We start from the raw sequence: 22,132 nt of genomic DNA, 5'->3' as shown, positions 1-22,132 counted from the left end.
TTGTTTTAATTTACATGTTATATACCAGATTAAGTCAGTATATAACAAGGTAACCTTACTGAAATTTAAAAATGAAATATATTAATGAACATGTTCAAAATTGTTTCCTAACTGTTTGATTCAGGATGTTGGCTTATTGCTAGACCTCTTAGTTGAGTAATATTGTGGTTTGCTGATGAATAGACCCACTTTAAAAAAAATCCCACAGTTCAGATTATAAGCATCCTAAATCTATTAGAAAAAAAAAAAAACACAGTTGTCAATAATGATTGTATTAGATTGCATGTAGTCAGAATCAAGAAGAGAAAATTTTAAATCCCTATCACCAGTCCCGAAGACTAGTGGTTCTCAAAGCTCAGTTTCTGGACTGTGCTTGGGTCATCAACTGAAATTTTATAAGACTGCAAAATATCAGCCTCATCCTCAACAAGAATCTAAATCAGACACTTTGGGGATGAGGTACAGCCATGTGTCTTAATTAGCCTTCCAGGGTGTTCTGATCCATGACAGTGTTGTTGTTGCTGTTGCCTCTACTGGGTCTTCATTGCTTTGCTCTGGCTTTCTCTAGTTGTGGTGAGCAGGGGCTACTATTCACTGTAGCACGAGGGCTTCTCATTGAGGTGGCTTGTCTTGTTGTCAAGCACAGGCTCTAGCCACTAAGCGTTCAGTAACTGTGACAGTGGACTCAGTAGTTGCCACTCACAGGCTCTGGAGCTCAGGCTCAGTAGTTGAAACACATGGGCTTAGTTGTTCTGTAGCATGTGAAATGTTCCTGGACCTGGGATTGAACCTATGTCCCCTGCATTCGTAGACAGATTTCTGTTTTTTAATGCACTGCATCACGAGGGAAATTTCCATGACATATTTGAGAACCATATTTCTTAGTCTAGTCATCTTTCCTCTTTTTTTTTTTTTTTTATTTTTTCCGGTTTGGACATGGTCAGATATTTGGTTTCCAATGTGGTAGATATTAAGGTACCCTACTATATTATCGATTTTTAGCAAATCTGGACTCAAGAATATTGTGCTACAATATTGTTTCCAGGCTGGTAGCTCAGCTGGAGATGCTGTTTTGTATCAAAGGACAAGTGCCTGAGCACTTAAGGAGGTATACTTAACTCAGTTCCCAGTGAGGTAAAGAAGGCATCCCAGGGAGTATGGCATTCAGGTTGTTGTTAAAGGGCAAACATAATACAAGTTAGTAAATAGCAACCGGGAAAAAGTTGTGCTAGACAAGGGGAATTGCAAGGACAAAGCATCCATTATGGTTACATGTTTTTCTCTTGTTTGGAAACTTAAAGAAATCAATGACTATATTCACTTAATTTTTATTCATGGATAGCACACTTATAATCTCATCAATATTTAACAAATACTTTAAATGAAAAATAACAGAATTATTAGCATATATTAACCTATAGGATTTATGTTGTTTTGTAAAACCTAGGGGACTGAAACTTTGCATCTGAAAAGTACCAGCAGTCTCCTAACTTATTCTTACCAGTTTTATTTTAATTTAATGCATGCTCCCGAAATATATAATTTATTTTTAATATATAAACTACCATGCTAGTAAGCAATAAAGGCTTTAAAATTTATAGAAAATAATACAAAATTTTGGGGAAATTTTGGATGATATTATAAAATAAATATGAATGTAATTTTGATTTTTTTCTCACCCCCCTGTATAATCCCACATGAACCCTGCAACCTCTTTACCACCTCTGGCTTGGTAAAGAATGGTCTGGAGAATCTTGCTAGCTGCCAGCTTGAGAACAAGTTCCTTGGTTACCTAGTGCTAAAGCCAGGAACACTGCTTGGCCATGCTTTAAATGGCGAGCATTACTGGTGCACTGGGTCATGATTTTACCCTTCAGAAAGATCACTCAGAGCACATCTGTAATATATCTCCTATGAACAAAGAGAAAGAAGTGAACAGTATCTGTTCATCGTGGGAACAGAACTGCATAATAAGCTAACTGAAAATAAAGATGTAAAATGATTGTTGGAACAGCACTAGACAATAGAAATCTACACTATACTAAATGATGTAGTAGCTATCTTGCATGTGCATGAATTTACCTGTTTGAGATGGCCAAAACATTCATTAGGACTTTTCTGTAAATCTTATAGAAAAACTGAAAGAATGTTTTTGGCCAATCCAATATTATACTAGCATACTCAATATAAACTTTATATTATATCTTTTGACTATATTTAGTATTTAGGTCTCAAATCAATGAGTAGTGGGAAATAAGTGATAAGAGAAGCTTCTGTTCTATAGGATCAAGGCAACTGAATTTATGTCATTGGAATTCAAATGCTTTTTGCATATTCAAGAATGTAGTGTGCTGAAATCTTAATGTTCTTAGTAACTCTGACATTCTCTGAAGGTCATGTCCATTCACTTTGTCATAGTGAACGACACATGGCTATGACAACAGTCTGTAAGGGATCATGCTGAGAGGACTGTGAATGGGATTGTCGTCTTTCAGGCTGAGGGCTGCCTTACAGATTAGGTAGTTTTAAAGACTGTTTTAAAGACTTTTCAGGGTAATTGACAAAATATCTAGTAACCATTGAAAATGTCAGGCTTTGGCCTATTTAAGCAGAGGCAAGTGAGTGCAAAGTGAAGAGGCTTCTGATTTCCGGTCCTGGTGTGAACAGGGTAAATACTGAGATCTGTCTTGGTATGGCAACAGAGATTTCCTAAATATATCTGCCTAGAGGATGGGTTCACAGAGAACTGTTAGCAGAGGACTGTCATGAGAGGGGGAAAGTAAAGGAATCAGACATATACAGGTAGAGAAGACTTGCAAAGTGAAGTTTATCACCACAAGGTTTAATGAACAGTGTTAAAGCTCATCATGATCACAGCTGCACTGAGACAGCTGAACAGAATACCAGAGGACCTCAGTTTTCATCACATTCATATTTACTACTGTGTTAAATTAAAGTGCTACTGAAGAGGCCCCAAGAAGAGATGCCTTTATTTTGTTTTGTGCTATTCTTATATTCTATTGGCAAACATTTAGGGAAAACAAGGCTTAAGACATTTCAAGCACCGCATTATTTTTGTTTCGGATGAATTAAGATCTAGGATTTGAATGGAAAAAAAAAAGGAGGAGAAGAAAAAAGAAGATATATTTATATCATCAAACATGCGATGCTACTGTGAAATCACAGATCCCAGAAATGCTCCAAGTAAGGCTATGTCAACCACTTTCTAACCCTGGACTTCCAAAGAGAGCAATCCTATTTGGTGCCATAATAGTATCAAGCAAAAGGAAACTGATATGATGGCTGTGATTCTCACAAACACCTTGCTAATAGTTTAATTGAATTTTGTAAAATGAGTAGTTGAAGTACAAGAAAATACCTTCCTAAGATGTAAATCCTACATCTGCTTCTTAGTTGTCCTTTCTATATAACAAAATAAAATAGTGCTAGATTAACAAAGATAAAATCAATAAAAATTAAATCTGAGGACTGGAATAATAAAGACTATTAATACTTTCAAAATCTACTGTCTCTGTCACTCAACAAATGTTTATTGATTGCCTACATTGTATACTTTCTGACCAAGAAACCAAAATAGTACCTACTGATCAAGTGTTTCATGAGGAGGTTTTAAAAAGTATGTTCTAAGGCCAGTCTTTAGAGATGCTGGTCATACAGGCAAAGGGAGATAACAGGTATACTCCATGTTATTGCACTTCGCTTTATTTGCCATGCACAGGTATTCTTCTTATTATTATTATTATTTACAAATTGAAGCTTATGGCAACCCTACTTTAAACAAATCTATTGCCATTTTCCCAACAGAATATGCTCAGTTTGTGTCTTTGTGTCGCATTGTGGCATCTCAAAATGTTTCAATCTTTCTGACTATTATTATATTTGTTTTGGTGATCTGAGACAAGTGATCTTTGATATTACTATTGTAATTGTTTTGGGAGGGTGCCACGAACTGGACCCATATAAGACTCTGAGCCTTTGTGTGTTCTGACTGGTCCACATTGCTGATTAGCCTTGCCTTCATCTCTCTCTCTCTTTCTCTCTCTCTCTTGCCACCATCATCCTTGGGCCTCCATATATTCTCTGAGACACAAAAATATTGAAATTAGGCCACTGAGTAATGCTACAATGGCCTCTAAATGTTCAAGTGGAAAGAAGAGTTGCACATCTCACAGTTTAAATCAAAAGCTAGAAATGATCAAGCTTAGTGAGAAAGGCATACTGAAAGATGAGATGGTCTGAAACCTAGGCCTCTTGCACCAAATATTCAGTCAAGTTGTGAATGCAAAGCAAAAGTTCTTGAGGGAAATTAAAAGTACTAGTCCAGTGAACACATGGATCGCAAGAAATAGAAAGAGCCTTACTGCTGATAAGAGAAAGTTTTTGTGGTCTGGATAGAATAATCAAACCAGCCACACATTCCGTTATAACAAAGAGCAAGACTTTAACTCTTTTCAGTTATATGAAGGTTGAGAGAGGTGAGGAAGCTGCCGAAGAAAAGTCTGAAGCTAGCAGAGGTTGGTTCATGAAGTTTAAGGAAAGAAGTTGTCTCTATAACCTCAAAGTGCAAGGTGGAGCACCAAATGCTGATACAGAAGCCCCAGCAAGTTATCCAAAATATCTAGCTAGGATAATTGATGCAGGTTGCTATACTGAACAACAGATTTTTGGTTTACACAAAACAGCCTTCCTTTGGATGAAGATGCTGTGCAGGACTTTCACAGATAGAGAGAAGTCAATGCATGGCTTTAGAATTTCAGAGCTCAAGCTGACTCTCTTGTCAAGGGAGAGTAATTACACTAATACAGCTGGTGTTTAAGTTGAAACCAGTGTTCATTTGAAATTCCAAAAAACCTAGGGCCCTCAAACAGTATGCTAAATCTACTGTGCCCTCTGGTCTGTAAATGAAACAACAAAGCCTGGGTGACATCTGTTTACACATCTGTTTACAACATGGTTTACTGGATATTTTAAGCCCATTGTTGAAGAGCTATTGCTGAGGAAAAAAAAAAAAGATTCTTTTAAAAATATTACTGTTCACTCGGAGTGCACTAAATGAATACGGACAATGAGATTAATATTTTTCATGCCTTCTGTTACATCCATTGTGCAGCCCATGGATCAAGGAGCAATTTTGACTTTCAAGTCTTATTATTAGGTTGATGCAAAAGTAATTGTGGTTTCAGACCATGAATCATCATAACCAGACTTGAACACATCTTTATTAATCAAAATAGGAACCATTACAAGCAACATGTTTTTGACAACGAGAAGTTTGCTTATTCCTGTAGCATAAAAATCTGTGCTTCAGGATTTGATGAATTCTTGGGAAGCATTTTCTGCCTCCTGCTGGTTGTGGGAGCATTTTCCCTGCAAAAAGTTGTCAAGATGCTTGAGGAAGTGGTAGTCGGTTGGCAAGAGCTCAGGTGAATATGGTGGATGAGGCAAAACTTCGTAGCCCAATTCATTCAATTTTTGAAGCATCGGTTGTGCGATGTGCAGTCGGGTGTTGTTGTGGAGAACTGGGCCCTTTCTGTTGACAAATACCAACTGTAGATGTTGTGGTTTTCCATGCATCTCATTGATTTGCTGAGCATACCTCTCAGATGTAATGGTTTTGCCAGAATGCAGAAAACTGTAGTGGATCAGACTGGCAGCAGATCACCAAACAGGGACCATGACCTTTTATTGGTGCAAGTTTGGCTATGGGAAATTCTTTGGAGCTTCTTCTCAGTCTAGCCACTGAGCTGGTCACTGCCGATTATCATATAAAATCCACTTTTCATCGCACATCACAATCCAATTGAAAAATGGTTCATTGTTGTTGTGTAGAATAAGACAACACTTAAAAATGATGATTTTTTTTTCAGTCAGCTCATGAGGCACCCAATTATCGAGCATTTTCCCGCTTTCCCACTCGCTTCAAATGCCAAACAACCATAGAATGGTCGATGCTAAGTTCTTTGGCAACTTCTCATGTAGTTTTAAGAGGATCAGCTCCGATGATGCTCTCAATTGGTCATTGTCACCTTCCAATGTCTGCCACCGTGCTTGTCTTCAAGGCTCTCATCTCCTTTGCAAAACTTCTTGAACCATCACTACACTGTATATTCATTTGAAGTGCCTGGGCCAAATGTGTTGATATTGCAAGTTGTCTCCACTGCTTTACGATCCATTTTGAATTCAAAGAAGAAAATCACTCAGATTTGCTTTTTGTCTTAACATCATTTCGATAGTCTAAGGTAAATATCAAATAAACAGCAAGTAATAAGTCATTAGCAAAAAAACCAAGAAATGCACATTAAAATGATGTATAACATGACTCATTTATTAAGAATGCATTCCGATATCAAATGGCAAATTTCCACAATGCAAAAACTACAATTATGTTTGCACCAACATTAATATTTAAGAAAAACATTTTTTAAGGCTAAAGTTGCCATAGATAGTGATGCCTCTGATGATCTGGGCAAAATCAATTGACACTCTCCTGGAAAAGATTCACCATTCTAGATGCCATTAAGAACATTTCATGACTCCTGGGAAGAGGTCAAGATATCAACATTCACAGTTTAGAAGTTGATTCTAGCCCTCATGGATGACTTTGAGAGGTTCAAGACTTCAGTGGGGGAAGTAACTACAGGTATGATATAAATAGCAAGAGAGTTAGATTTGGAGGTGGAGCCTGAAGATGGGACTGAATTGCTATAATCTTATGATGAAACTTTAACAGATGAAGAGGAGTTGCTTCTTATGGTTAAGCAAATCAACTTGTTTATTGAGGTGGAATCCACTCTTGGTAATGAGGCCATGAAGATTGTTGAAATGACAACAAAAACTTTTAAATGTTACATAACTTAGTTGATAAAACAACAGCACAGCTTGAGCAGATTGATTGCAATTTTAAAAAACATTCTACTGTGGATAAATGCTATCAAACAGCATTGCCTGCTACAGAGAAATCATTTGTCAAAGAGGCATCATGTCATCTTATTTGAAGAAGTTGCTGCAACCACCCCAACCTTCAGCGTGATTAGTCAGCAACCATCATCAGCAGGGTAAGGCCCCCCGCCATTAAAAAGATTACAATTTGCTGAAGGCTCAGATGATAGTTAGCATTCTTTTAGCAATAAAGTATTTTTAAACAAGTTATGCATGTTTTTTAAAGACATATTGCTATTGCTCACTTAATAGGCTACAGTATATTATAAACATCACTTTTATATGCACCAGGAAACCAAAAAGTTTGTGTGACTCACTTTATTGCTATATTCACTTTATTATGGTGTTCTGAAACTGAACCTTTAGTATCTTCGAGGTATGACTGTATCTAGCTAGGTATCTGTGTGGTTTTTTAAGAACCTGTTTCTGACATGGGCTTCCCAGGTGGTGCTAGAGGTAAAGAACCTGACACCAACGCAGGAGACATAAGTGATGTGGATTTAATCCCTGGGTTGGGAAGATCCCCTGGGGGAGGGCATGGCAACACACTCCAATATTCTTGCCTAGAGAATCCCATGGACAGAGGAGTCTGGAGGGCTATAAGTCCATAGGGTCACCAAGAGGCAGACACGGCTGAAGCGACTGAGCACACACACACACGTTTCTGATGCCACCAGGTTTGGGAAATTCTGCTCTAGAAATTCAAAAGCTGAATCAGATATGTACACTGCTCTAAGAAAATTACAATCCTTGTCCATATTCTGTGTGTGTTAATATGTTCCGGAGCTTCATAAAGACCCACAATTTCACACATGGGGGTTTTCTTTCCTTTACTGCTAAGGAACTTTATGGGGGTTTTCCTGGTGGCTCAGTGGTAAAGAATCCACCTGCAATGCGAGAGAGGCAGGTTCAATCACTGGGTTGGGAAGATTACCCTGGAGAAGGAAATGGCAATTCACTCCAGTATTCTTGCCTGGAAAATCCCATGGACAGAGGAGCTTGGGGGGCCACAGTCCACAGGGTCACAAAGAATCAGACATGACTTAGCGACTAAACAACCAGGAACTTTATGCATCTGATCCATTACTCGTTACACATATTATACAGTGATAGAACACTAATAATTTGACAGGGACATCAGCAGATGCTGACTAGCCTTAATAAGCAGTGTGACCTGACTGACCACCCAGGTTCTCCGTGATGTATAATGTCAAATGTCAGTTATCTTCAAATAGATTAACTACAGTGAAAGCTTAAGTGTCTCCACGTGCTGGTGTATGCTTCCCTGATTCTGTTTGTTTATATCCAAGGAATGAAAACTTATTTTAAGAGCAGCTAAATAAACCTTGGGGCTTCCCTGGTGGCTCAGAGGTTAAAGCGTCCGCCTGCAATGCGGGAGAACTGGGTTCGATCCCTGGGTCGGGAAGATCCCCTGGAGAAGGAAATGGCAACCCACTCCAGTATTCCTGCCTGGAGAATCCCATGGACAGAGGAGCCTGGAGAGCTACAGTCCATGGGGTCGCAAAGAGTTGAACACGACTGAGCAACTTCACTTCTACTAAATAAACCTTATTGGCCTAAAAATCACATAAATAACTCCAAAGTAAATCATGTTATTTTGAGATTTTTAAAAAACTTTGTATTATTGATGCATTTCTTCCCTTCTCTCGTACGTTTTAACAGAGCTATCTGCATAAACACTAAAATCTATACAGACAGGGATATAACATAAATATTGTAATTATTTTAAGTGATATGGACAATTTAGAGGACTTATTTACATACACATATTTTTCCTCTTCTAATAAGACAGTTAATTTATATATAATAAATTTATATAATAAATTTTATTTTAGCAGATATTTTATTTCAGCAGATATTTCTCTGCTGAACACTCCTGTGATAGGATTATCCTCATTTCTGACCCTGGAAAAATCCTCATAAAAATACTTTTCTTCTTCCATAGCTGCTTATCATATGGCAATGTAGGAAATACAAAAATTCTATTATGTCTATACACTAAACATTGCCGTCTTTTTTAGTTATGTGAAGCACTTATTTGTAACTATTTAAAAATATTTTATATCACTGTACATAACTCTGTAAAGGCTTTTAAATTTTTACTGATCACTTACCATGTATAACACTCTAGATTAAAAACTTTAAATTGGTTGTAGAGAACAAATTGGAAAGATTAAAATAATGCAATATATGCTTTACTCTCAATGAGTTTATAATATGGTGATACATAGAGACATTAATATATAAATAATAGATGGCAGTGAGTGGAAAAGGAGGAGAAAAAGAAAGTAGTAGGTGCATCTTGAATATGAAATTGGACAACCTTACCTTACTAAAATAAAATATTATATACCCTTTCAGGGGCATAGTCGATTGTAAGCAGTCTTGTTTTCTTGTCAAGGAAATGAGATAAAAAAACTGCTTTGAAGTCCAGTCTCAAGTATCAGAGTTAAGTTAGATGGGAGAGATGTCTCTGGAGGTTTTATCTGAATCCAAGGTATATGTATATCAATTACCTGATACACATATGTGTATCATCAGTAAAACCAAGAGCAACTCAAATAGAGGGATGACTATGAATCCCTGAGACCATCGTTCTCCCCTCTCCTTCTCTCTCTTCTCTCCAGTCCCCTTCTCCACACATAAATTGGTTGATAAAACAGACATAAATGAGGACTACAGTTACACATTATTTCACTTTCTTCTAATGAGGCTGCAAGCACCCAGTTTAGACTTCCTAACCCTCTATCTACTTGGGTTTTGTTTGCTTATTTAGCTTGGCTCCCGTCTCTCAAAGTGATTAAAATTTCTTTTGTTCTTTCAATGTGTGTAGTTTCATTCCACAAGTAAATGATGGTTGTGATAACAGGAATTCCTTTTGTTTCTTTAAATTTTGCTCTGTTTTGGTTAAATTATATTGTAAACTAAGTAAGATCTTTATAAAGGGCAATATAAACATGTAATAAAAGTTATAGCACATGATTGCAGTACCTAAACAAATGTGTTCCCACATTGGAGTTTAGCTGAGATAAACCAACAGCTGTTGTCTGAAAACTTTTAAAAACCATATTCACTGTGATTTTTAGCTCTTCTCAGTCTTATTGCTTATTTCTAGTAGTCCCTTAAAATAAGGAATGCTATCACTTACGGCATAAGCAATATTATTTTTTTAAGCAGAAATCAAACATCAAAATAAATCCAAACGGGTAAATCCTGTCTTAATAGTGAACATATGTTTCTTATTCTCTGCTTGCTAAACCCAGATGTTAATTACCGCATTTGTCACTATGTTGCTCTTTTCCTATGTGAAGCTGGCTGAGATTACGATGCTGGCAGGATAAATGTCATATGTGTATCATCAATAAAAACTAAGATTATTTTTCAGAGTCTAGAAAAATGCTGATGACATTTTAGAGCCAGGATTATAAAAGATTCCTTAGAAGTTCACTATTTTTCATAGTGCCATTCTTCCATGTAACTCCAATACAAATATAGTGGGTTGAACTACATTAAAGACTGGACATTCTGACAAGCTGCTCTATGAAAAAAGCAATAAAATATAATTACTGTTCAACTTTGATTTAAAACTCTTAAGGGAATTCATTTTTGAATTCACATTTTTAACAGTGCTTCATGGCGTTTGAGAGAGATAGATTTAGCTTATTGTTTTAACTTGCTGAAACTAAATCTTGCAGTCAGTTCTAGATGTTGGCTGGCCAGTTAATAAATGGGAATTCTTAATGTGTTATTTTAAAGAAAGAAAAAATTGATTTCAGTGTCATATTACATTACTTCTGATGTTTGCAAGGATTTAATGTTCTGTCATCTTTGAGAACAAGAATATATTCATATGATATTAGAAAAACACAGGTTTTTGGTGACTTTGAATTGATCAACTCTCAAAAATCAATTATTTTAAATTAAAAATGCCTTAATAATATAATTGGTAAACAAACTATTAATATGTCTCTGAGTTTGAAATATAAGCTGATGCAGATTTTGGTTTTAAATTGCTCAGTTGGCTTTTAGATTTACTTTTTACTGACTGAATTTCTAATTTAAAGACACATTATTAGACATTAAGAATCCTATATTAGTTAAATAAACATCTGCTTTAGCAAAGAAAAAATATGTATAACCTCATAGAGTATTTAATATAGCTTAGTGCATTTACCTGGATCACTGATATCAAAGTTCAATAACTTTAAAGTCATTTAAGATAAATACCAACCATGTATTAATTTATTCACCAAGTATATAATGTTTTACATAGGAGGGATGTTCCAAATACTTAACAACTATTAGGGCACACAAACTGATTAATCAGGATAAATGCAGGCCAACAACCCACCTTTATGGCTATGCAATCTTGCATTGGTTGAATGTTTGCTGTGATGGATAAAACTACAGGAGGAGCAGTGGGGAGTGAGGGTTTTCAGGAGTTTGGATCAAAATATACTGAGTTGCTTATGAGGCTTCTAAGTAGAGATGTCAAGTAGAAAATTGACTGTTTTGAGTTGAGGGGAAAAGAGAGACTGGAAATATAAATATTGGAGTTTCAGCTAATAATTGGTTTTTCTTGCCATGAGACTGGATATTACTTAGGGTGAAAATGTAAATATTAAAGAGAAGAGGTCTGAGGATGAGACCATGTAGCACACCAATTTTGAAATTTGAGATGATGAAAGAGAATCAATCTAAGAGACAGAAAAAGCAATCTGTTGGAAACTGAAGGAATCTGGTGCCTGGAATCCAAGAGAAGGAAATATTTCAAAGAAGAAGGAATGATGTGCTGTTTCAGATGCTACTGATGGGTCAAACATTGAGAACTGACCACTGGATTAGCAAAATGGATATCTTTGGTGAATTTACCAAGTCAGTTTGATGAGCGTGTTGGGAACAAAAACCTGATTAAAATGGGCTCAAAAGAGAATGTGAAGAGAGAAATTTGGGATAGAAAGAAGAAAACAATCCTTGCATAATCTTTCCTCTAAGGATGAATTGGGGGTGGGAGTGGGGGCAAAGGAGGAGGGGAGGAAATAGTGTGCAGGGAAATGTAAGTTAATAATTTTTTTAAATGAATGATATGTATAAGCTGGTAGGAAAATCCACTAAAGAATCAAAAATTGGTGATGCACTTAGCCAGATATGAGAGTGATGACCTAAAGTAGAGAAGAAGGCTGCTATCTGGTACCCAAATCAGTCTCAAATTAGAGCTCAGGCAGTCCACCTATGTAGCAGACAAAATGGCGGAGGTACGGTAAGATGACGGATGTTGGGAGCTTTTAAAAATTCTTCTCTGCTGCTGTTTTTCCTGTCAACAAGAAGATTGATAGAGGGAGAAAGCATTAAGAGGGAGTGAAGTTAAGACATTAAATAGTCCTATAGGTGAATGGAAGAGTAAATGGGATAGTGATATGTGTAAAATTGCCAGAAAATCTTGAATGCCAATTCGATGGTAATGGGCATGAAGTGACAGTAAGATCAGTAAGCATGGGTGAGTGATTGTCTTCGGCAACATTCTTCAGGCCTGTTACAGTTGCAGAGTTGGCAGAGAGTAACCAGAGAAAAGGGAGAAAGGGTCGAAGGAGTTGAAAGAAGTATCCAAGAGAGTTATTGCAAGTATCGACCATGAGATCCATATTGGCCAAGGAAGGATATGAGACTATGAGAGAGGTTCAGTTCAGTGTAAAGGTCAACAGATTGTTTGAGTTATATAACTGGAGGAAGTGAACTGGAAAGGAGGGAGTGGGTATTGTAGCCTCAGAGGCTAGAAATCAAGACAATGGAAGAGCTTCAGTCATTGATCAAGATAAGATCAAGAGAACAAGAGTGAGTGATGGAGCGAGATGCAGAATAAGATTACTGGGTGAAATGAATTTTTTAAAAAAAGAATGTTTTGTGTCAATATTAAACAGCTGATTCATGTCAATGTATGGCAAAAACCACTACAATATTGTAAAGTAATTGGAAAGAAAGAAAGAAAAAAAAATGGAAGTGTGAATTGTGACTGGTACTATTGGAGAAAATGACAATGTTCCAGGATTTTAAATGTTCTTGGAATAAAGACCAGTGACCTAGAGGTCAGTAGACAAGTGAAACAAGAGGGAGAGGGCTGTGTAGCAGACATGGATATTCAAAGCAGAGCATTTTTAGATAGGAAGCAAGTGTGGAGATTAGAAGAGCAAGCAGATGCAAGGAGGAGACCTACCCCATCACCAGGACCAGGGTTATAAAGAGAAATGTGAGACAGCACTACCATTATTCAGAAACTTACAAGGAAAGCAGAATGGAATACTTGGAGAATAGAATGTGTTGAGTTTACAAGGGATTTTGCTGATGACATTCTCTAAGTCTGGCTTCTGTTTTTCCTTTCCTCCACAGTGCTGCACTGTAAACTTTCTAAGAAATATCTTAGAAATAAACTTATGGCATATAAGTATATTGTGTGTGTTAGTTGCTCAGTCATGTCCGACTCATTGACTGTAGTTCACCAGGCTCCTCTGTCCATGGAATTTTCCAGACAGAAATACTGGAGTGGGTTGCCATTTCTTTCTCCAGAATATATAGTATATAATTATAAAATTATTTTTCTGAAAATAATATCATATTTTTGTTTATAACTCATCAATATGTCCCAATTGCTTTACTCCTGTGCAAAAGACTAGAGTGTCCTAGGATTCCTGCAAAACTCTCTGTAGGCACACCCGTCCCCCTAGGTATTCTTCATGTCTATAGGTCATTGGCAGTGGTAACACAGTTGAGCCCGGGCATACCAATTATACTCTAAATTCTTTTTTATACTAATTTTAATCAGCCAACCCCTTATGAGTTCTCATATTCAGTTTTCTCATTTCTAAAATGAAGCAGAGTTTTTCCTCTGGAAAACTATTACCATTTGAAGAATTAAACAGAAAAGTAACATTCTTTATGATGGGAGAATATTGTAGGTATGTCAGGATATTTAGAATAAGTAGCCTTATTCATTAATTGCCAACTGTACTCTCTAGTCATTGAGACAACCAAAAGTGTGCCCATACATTTTTAAGCATCTTACACTGTAGGGTAGCTAGATAAAATGCAGGCTGCCCAGTTAAATCTGAATATGAGATAAATAAATTTCTGGCTCAGATGGTAAAGAATCTGCCTGCATTGTGGGAGACCCAGGTCTGTCCCTGGGTCAGGAAGATTCCTTGGGGAAGGGCGTGGCAACCTACTCCAGTGTCCTTGCCTGGAGAATCCCATGGATAGAGGAGTATGGCTGGCTACAGTCCAAGGGATTGCAAAGAGTTGGACATAGCTGAGTGACTAACACTTCCACTTTTCACATTGCAAATATTGCATGGACATCATCTTTTCTAAAAACGTATATATTAAAAAATATATTGATTGATTGATCTGGCTGTGCCAGGTCTTAGTTGCAGCATGCAGGATCTTCAATTTTCATTGTGGCATGCAGGAATATTTTAATTGCAGCATGTGGGATCTAATTCCTTGACAGGGGTAGAATCCAGCTCCCCTGCACTGGGAGCAGAGATTTAGCCACTGGACCACTAAGGAAGTCCTGCGCATCATCTGTTTTTATTTATTATATCTGGCAGCTCTACATTTGGAGAGCTCTGCAGCCTAGAAGTATATCTATAGTCAATGTAAAGAAGGCACCCATAGAATTGCTCAGTCTACACGGCTAAAGATAGCCACACTGCCTGGTGGTCAGTACAAACTCAACTGAAAACACTGGTTCAGGTTATCAGTGAAAGCAATTATAGCACCAACATTTCGATAATTCTCCAAACTCTCCAGTAGTGCAACATGCTAAAAAGCTGTGGGATACATGTTCACAAGTAAAGCCAAATGTGAGAAAAAATTTAATTATTTTGAAATCCAGTAATATTAATTTTCCTATCCTATCATCATTTTTATTGATTTTTTTCTCTTCCATTGACACTGAATCATTTCTTTCATTGAGTGAAAACCATCTTGCCACAAGAAGAAATTAGCGTTAAGCATGTCACCCACACCTGGAATTACAAATGAAGGTTTCAAGGATATGACAGTGTAAACACAAGGGAATAATTAGCTAGTGGTGACATTTCAGACACTAACTGGGGAAATATTCTACCTACTACTGGAGTTTAATAACCATTAGGAGGTGAGGTCAAAATGTTGCCAAAATGAGAATAACTGACTGGTTGGCAAAAACCAACCACAAATTCTGCATGGCCTGAAATTTGACTTCAGACTCTCAAACTAAAAAAGTTGATTTGATCAGCTCTCTGAATATGGATATATTTCTTGAAGATAGATTATTAAACAAGTTCACAAGAGATCAACATGTAGAGATCAAAATTGCTAATCAACTAGTTTATAATGATGCATAAAACTGCTACACAGATTAAAAATATTTCCATTAGAAGACCAATGTATTCTATATCTGAAGTCAGATCTCTGTTGTTATTAATAAATATTTATTGAGTAAAACTACTCTATTAGATATGAGTGAATAAATGATCTCTGCTCTTGATATCACACTGACTAGCCTAAATGAGTAGAGAAAAGAGAATGTGATAAAGCTTGGGCAAGTGGGTGGATAGAGGTGGAAAGGATGGAGAAAGGAGCATGTAGAAAAGGTGAGAGAGCGTGAGGAAATACAGTTCAGTATAGTGGTGGCACAGTGGTAAAGCACCTGCCTACAATGCAGGAGATATGGGAGATGTGGGCTTGATCCCTGGGTCAGGAAGATCCTCTGGAGAAGGAAATGGCAACCCACTCTGGTATTCTTGCCTGAAAAATCCCATGAACAGAGGAGCCCTGTGGGCTACAGTCCATAAGGTTGCAAAGAGTCAGACACTACTTAGTGACTGAGCATGCATGCACAGGAAGAAGTCGCAAATCAAGGGAAAAGAAAATGCATCTAGTTGTGTACTTTGGAGGTTTTAATTATCTTTAGAATAGTCAAGGAAGCCAATAAAAAGATATTTCGATGTAGTGAAGTAGAGGGCTGAGGCTCAAGAGACAGAATGGAGAGAAAACTGTAGATTTTCAAATCATTACAATATCTATTTTAAAAAAATATTTATGTATTTATTCATTTATTTATCTGGCTACTCCGGGTCTTAGTTGTGGTATGTGAACTCTCAGCTGCACCATGTGGGACCTAGTTCCTTGACCAGTTTTCAAACCTGGGTTCCCTGCATCGGGAGTTCAGTCTTACCCCTAGACCACCAGGGAATATAGAAGCCACCAAGGGGAATAACATTACCCAGAAAGAAGTTGTTAGAACAATGAGAGAAATGAGCCATTTCCTTCTCCAGGGGATCTTCCCGACCCAGGGATCGAACCCAGGTCTCCCGCATTGCAGGCAGACGCTTTACTGTCTGAGCCACCAGGGAGGCCCTTGAAGTGAAGGACACTAGAAGTGAAGTTATAAGGAAAATGAAAAGGAGCCTGAAAAAAAAGTGTAAGAAGAGATGGCAGGACAAATGGAAGAAAAACTGGGACAACAAGGAAGCAAGTGAAAGAGAATTTTTCACTAAAAATGGAGTAGCTATATATATATATATAAAGGGCCAAGAAAATCTCCATTGGATTGATTTAGGGGGGAAAAGGCCTTAAACAAGAGAAATGATAGTAAGAGCATTTTCAAAGTTCGATTAATGACAGAAACCTGAGTATGTTAGATGATAAAGCGAGAGGAAGTTGAAGTGGAATCAGTGTGAGTACTGACAGCTCTTCCCGTAAGTTTGTGTCAAAGAGGAGAAAAATAACAGGACTTGAAAGGGACATTAATGACAAGAAATTGTTTTTGTATGAGTATACTTTGCGTGGTTTGAGAAATTTTATAACTCATCTGGGATAGCATGTCAGTGTAAAAGCTGTCCTACACTTCCACACTGAGAAAACTTTGACTTTTTTTAAACTTGTCTAGTGGGAAAATAGGATACTGAAAACTGAAACTGAAAGTCACTCAGTCGTGTCCGACTCTTTGCGACCCCGTGGACTGTACAGTCCATGGAATTCTCCAGGCCAGAATACTGGAGTGGGTAGCCCTTCGCTTCTCCAGGGGATCTTCCCAACCCAAAAACCGAACTGCGATCTCCTGCGTTGTAGGTAGATTCTTTTCCAACTGAGCTATCAGGGAAGCCCTAAATGGAAAGTGAGTGGAGCGAGTGAAAGTTGCTCAGTCGTGTCCGACTGTTTGTAACCCCATAGACTATACAGTTCATGGAATTCTCCAGGCCAGAATACTGGAGTGGGTAGCCTTTCCCTTCTCCAGGGGATCTTCCCAACCCAGGGATTGAACCCAGGTCTCCTGTATTGCAGGTGGATTCTTTACCAGCTGAACCACAAGGGAAGTCCAGGAAAAATAAGATGGTACCAGCTAAATTGGGTCCTTAATGTTTCTGTCCAGGTTAATATTGTGATGGCAATTATTCCTTATGGACATATTAATCGTCCTTCTCTCTCTTTCTGGAATAAAACTTGGAAAGACTGGAAATGGTGAAGGAAAAATTTATCTAGGAATAATGGTTAGGGCTATAGTCTTTTCATGCTTTATGTATAGCATGGCCACCCTTGCAGTTACTTTTAAATAAAGTGAAGTCGCTCAGTCGTGTCCGACTCTTTGTGACCCTGTGGACTGTAGCCCACCAAGCTCCTCCATCCATGGGATTCTCCAGGCAAGAATACTGGGGTGGGTTGCCATTTCCTTCTCCAGGGGATCTTCCCAACCCAGGGATCGAACCCAGGTCTCCTGCATTGCAGGCAGAGGCTTTAACCTCTTAGCCACCAGGGAAGCCCTACTTTTAAATAAGATGCTATTAATAAAATGGACAGAAAAGTAAACATCATAAAAAGAGAAATATGGTTGTAAAATGAAGGGAAATAGCCATACTTGATTCTTGAGGGAGAGAAAGAAAGGGGGAGGAACGGAAGAGGAAGGAAGGAAGAAAGCAAGAATGAGAGGGAAGGAGGGAGGGAAAGGAGCAAGGAAGAAAAAGACTATAGACTGGGATATTCTACAAGGTTCTTGAGGAGAAAGGTATAGATTCTGGGACACTGAAGGACATGAGCAGCATTCAATGGTGTTTTAGTTTGCAAGGGCTGCCATAACAAAGCATCATACACTGGGTGACTTAAAACAACAGAAATGCATTGCACCGAAGTTCTCGAAGCTATGAATGAACACCTGAAATCAACGTGTCACAGGGGTGATTTCTTCTGACAGGTGTAAAGGAAGAATCTATCCCAGGCTCTCACCATGGATTGTAGATGATATATGGACCTCTCCTCCCTGTCTCTCCACACCATCTTTGCAGCGTGAAATATGTCTAAATTTCCTCTTTTTATAAAGACACCAGTCATATCAGATGAGAGGTCCACCCTCCACCATATGACCTCATCCTAACTTAACTAATTATATCTGCTGCTAACTTGCTTCAGTCGTGTCCGACTCTGTGTGACCCCATAGACGGCAGCCCACCAGGCTCCCCCGTCTCTGGGATTCTCCAGGCAAAAATACTGGAGTGGGTTGTCATTTCCTTCTCCAATAATCATATCTACAGTTACCTTATTTCCAAAGAAGTTCACATTCTGAGCTACTGTGGGTTAGGATTTCAACATTTGGGGGGAGGGTGAAATTCAACTTAGAATAGATGGGAAGAGAGACAGATCTTCCCTTGGAGAAGGAAGAAAAGAGAAAATATGACTTTGTGCATCTGTAGATTTTTCAGCAGGAAATTCAGAAATTTCCATCTGCCTTTTGTTTTTCTCTAGAGTACAGACAAAATCACCAGGAAAGGAGTCACAATTGGAAGTTTAAGTTTCTGGAAAAGGTTGAAAGAGCCATTGCACAGAACAAGGCTAGCTGGGGAGAATGGAGAATGTCAGGCAGCTTTGCAGCTAATATGGCATCAACTTACTCCTTGGAAGGAAAGTTATGACCAACCTAGAGAGCATATTCAAAAGCAGAGATATTACTTTGCCAACAAAGATCCATCTAGTCAAGGCTATGGGTTTTCCAGTGGTCATGTATGGATGTGAGAGTTGGACTGTGAAGAAAGCTGAGTGCCAAAGAATTGATGCCTTTGAACTGTGGTGTTGGAGAAGACTCTTGAGAGTCCCTTGAACTGCAAGGAGATCCAGCCAGTCGATCCTAAAGGAGATCAGTCCTGGGTGTTCATTGGAGGGACTGATGCTAAAGCTGAAACTCCAATACTTTGGCCACCTCATGCGAAGAGTTGACTCATTGAAAAAGATCCTGATGCTGGGAGGGATTGGGGGCAGGAGGAGAAGGGGATGACAGAGGATGAGATGGCTGGATGGCATCACCGACTCGATGGACATGAGTTTGAGTGAACTCTGGGAGTTGGTGATGGACACGGAGGCCTGGCATGCTACGATTCATGGGGTCTCAAAGAGTTGGACACAACTGAGCGACTGAACTGAACTGAACTATGATAGTCAAAAGCAATAATCAGTTATGTAGTGGTGCCCTTCAGATAAAAATATAGGAAAGGCTGCTTTGCTTAAAACAATAAATATATTTATATTTAAAAAATAAATAAATAAAGATGTACCTTCTATGGAGAAAAAAATATGTGTCAATATAACGGCTTAAAACAAAATGCCTGTCAATGTCACTAAGGACAAGTTATTCTGATTCATCAGTTAGCCCATTTAATTGGAGTCCAGGTTAAATGTCAGTTTGTTTGTGATCATCTCAGTTTAAAAGAGAAGCACACTCACATCTTTGTAGTAAAATTACACAGAACTAGAATTTCTGCTGAAGCATTCAATACAATGTTTCCTCCACTAATCAGATTGTGTTCTAATACAGAGGTCACCTTTTGCACCTTTCTCTTTCTAAATATCCCCTAACATTCCATAATGCTTAGAGCTTAGTGAGCATTTCTAGAACTGAACCCTGAAGAGCAATGGTTTTTCACTGAGTGTCTGTGTCCTACTGAGAGTAATTTTTCTCCAAAAGCTTTGTCCAACAGTACACATTTTCTAGAAAAAGGACATGCGAGATTGATGCCTAATTGTAAAGGTCAAGAATGTAAACATTGTGGTGAGCTCTAAAAGCAGTGTACACCTGAGCCTCTTAAAGAAATATAAAATAGCCAGATTCTAATCTCGTGAGAGATTAGCTTAATTTAGTGAAAAATTACAGCGTTGACTTACTAGACTTCCTAGTATATTTTGCCTATTTATGGAATCTATAAATATAGATATATCTATAAATAAAACAGGCATCTATAAATATTCTATATTTGGGTCAGTGTTTTCAGAGACTAAGAAACAGGAATGATAAATAAATGTATGAAATGAAAAAATATATTTTGTCTTATTTTTCAGAGTGATTGTGTACTTAGCTTTTTCCTCTCTGAGCCCGTGGAACAAGCAGTGAAAGAATCATCAGCTGTGGACCTAGGTAAGTAATTTTATCATTATTACCATGTACAATTATTGAGTTTCAATATAATTGTGAGGCTTCCCCAGTGGCTCAGTGGTAAAGAATCTACCTGCCAGTTCAGGAGACCCAGGTTCAATTCCTGGATTGGGAAGATCCCCTGGAGGAGGAAATGGCAACCCACTCCAGTATTTTTGCCTGAAGAATCCCTATGGACAGAGGAGCCTGGTGGGCTACAGGCCATGGGGTCACAGAATCAGACACAACTGAGCATGTATGTACAACTATTGAGTTTCAATTGTATAAAAAATCAGAACTATATTTTGTTAACTTTCAAATTAAAATATTTTTAACAATAAGGCTTTCATAGTTTTTTCAATCCATTTTCAAAGCTTTTTAACCCCTTAGAATATGTTTATCAAGTTAAATTAAACCCAGGTGTGTTTGTCTAATTATACTAATTCCATGCTATCCCACTATTAACTTACTTCAGTTAACTGTGCTTTGAGGTGGAATTGCATTTCAGAGAGAGAGGTCCTGGTTTCCCCTGCATGTAAATCTTACAGTTTACTCAACATCTTAGAAAACAACAAAAATAAGTATTGGGCAATAATAATGACCATGAATTATCTAGCAGTTTCATACTTATCTTTTAAAGCTCAATAATTCTTCCACTTCCTTCATGAAGTCTTATTTTATTATCAGGATCCTAAACTAGCCCAGCACAATTATCTACCCTATTCTCTGCCAAATGTGTGTTAATTCTAATTAATTTTTCAATCATCTCACCTAGATTGGCAAAGACTTTTTAAATATCCTATCAATCTAAAGCATTCTTTAAAGTAATTCCATTGCCAGTGGCCATCTAATACTGATACTGGTTTTTATCTCACACAAGATTTGCAAACTCATAATTGGCTAGACCTCACCCCCACCCCCACCCCAAACTTGCCTTTGCAACTCCCAGTCTTCCTTTTGTCCACATCCACCTTTGTATTCTCTACCTTTAAGATCAGGCCCATCTGCTCGTCACCTCTCTCTGTACCTGATATCCTAGTTACTTACCCCTTACGTGTACACTTCTCTATAGCCAGATCAGGTCTTAGAGTGTTTACTGTTACATATTTATTTTTGGGTCTGCCTTGTTTCTCTTGTTAGGCTGAAAGTAATTTTCAGTCAAGCACTCACTTCCCCATTATATGCACTGCTCTATACTAACAAATCCTAAATTAATATATGATAATTAAATCACTTTTATTAAAACCACAATTTATTCATGTAAGTAATGTTATCCTCTAAGATGCTTTGCTTTTATATTAAACCATAAACAGTATTGAGTAAGGTAATTTCTTACATTTCATAGCATGTATCTAAGGAAGAATGATGTCCACAAAATAAAATATTTTTAGAGACTGAGACAGAACTGTGTTTGAGCGTCTCCTGTGGAGGTGCGGGTCAGCAGTGGACTGCCACTGGGACAGGGGCTCTGGGTGCAGCAGACTTGAGTATGGCATAAGCCCTCTTGGAGGAAGTCACCATTAACCCCATCACAGAGCTGCCAAAACTTACACAGGACTGGGACATAGACTCTTAGAGGGCAAAAACAGAAGCTTGTACACCAGGACCCAGGAGAAAGGAGCAGTGACCCCACAAAAGACTGACCCAGATTTGCCTGTGAGTGTCCAGGAGTGTCTAGCAGAGGCATGGCTTGGTGGTAGCCTGCTGCAGGGCTGGGGG

General features: G+C 38.0%; 1 protein-coding gene across 18 annotated transcripts in view; it reads left to right on the top strand.

The window, feature by feature from the left end:
• PIK3C2G (phosphatidylinositol-4-phosphate 3-kinase catalytic subunit type 2 gamma) overlaps window positions 1-22,132 on the top strand; it is a 668,476-nt gene that overhangs the window by 584,411 nt on the left and 61,933 nt on the right. For all 18 annotated transcript variants that reach the window (XM_060413352.1, XM_060413355.1, XM_060413356.1 and 15 more), the window contains one exon: window positions 20,341-20,416. In XM_060413352.1, coding sequence (XP_060269335.1) covers window positions 20,341-20,416 — 76 coding nt within the window. The remainder of the gene's footprint in view (window positions 1-20,340; window positions 20,417-22,132) is intronic.

This window comes from Ovis aries, chromosome 3, assembly GCF_016772045.2.
Source record: "Ovis aries strain OAR_USU_Benz2616 breed Rambouillet chromosome 3, ARS-UI_Ramb_v3.0, whole genome shotgun sequence".
In the NCBI taxonomy this organism is placed as follows: Eukaryota; Metazoa; Chordata; class Mammalia; order Artiodactyla; family Bovidae; genus Ovis; species Ovis aries.
This window is presented reverse-complemented; position numbering and strand designations above follow the sequence as displayed.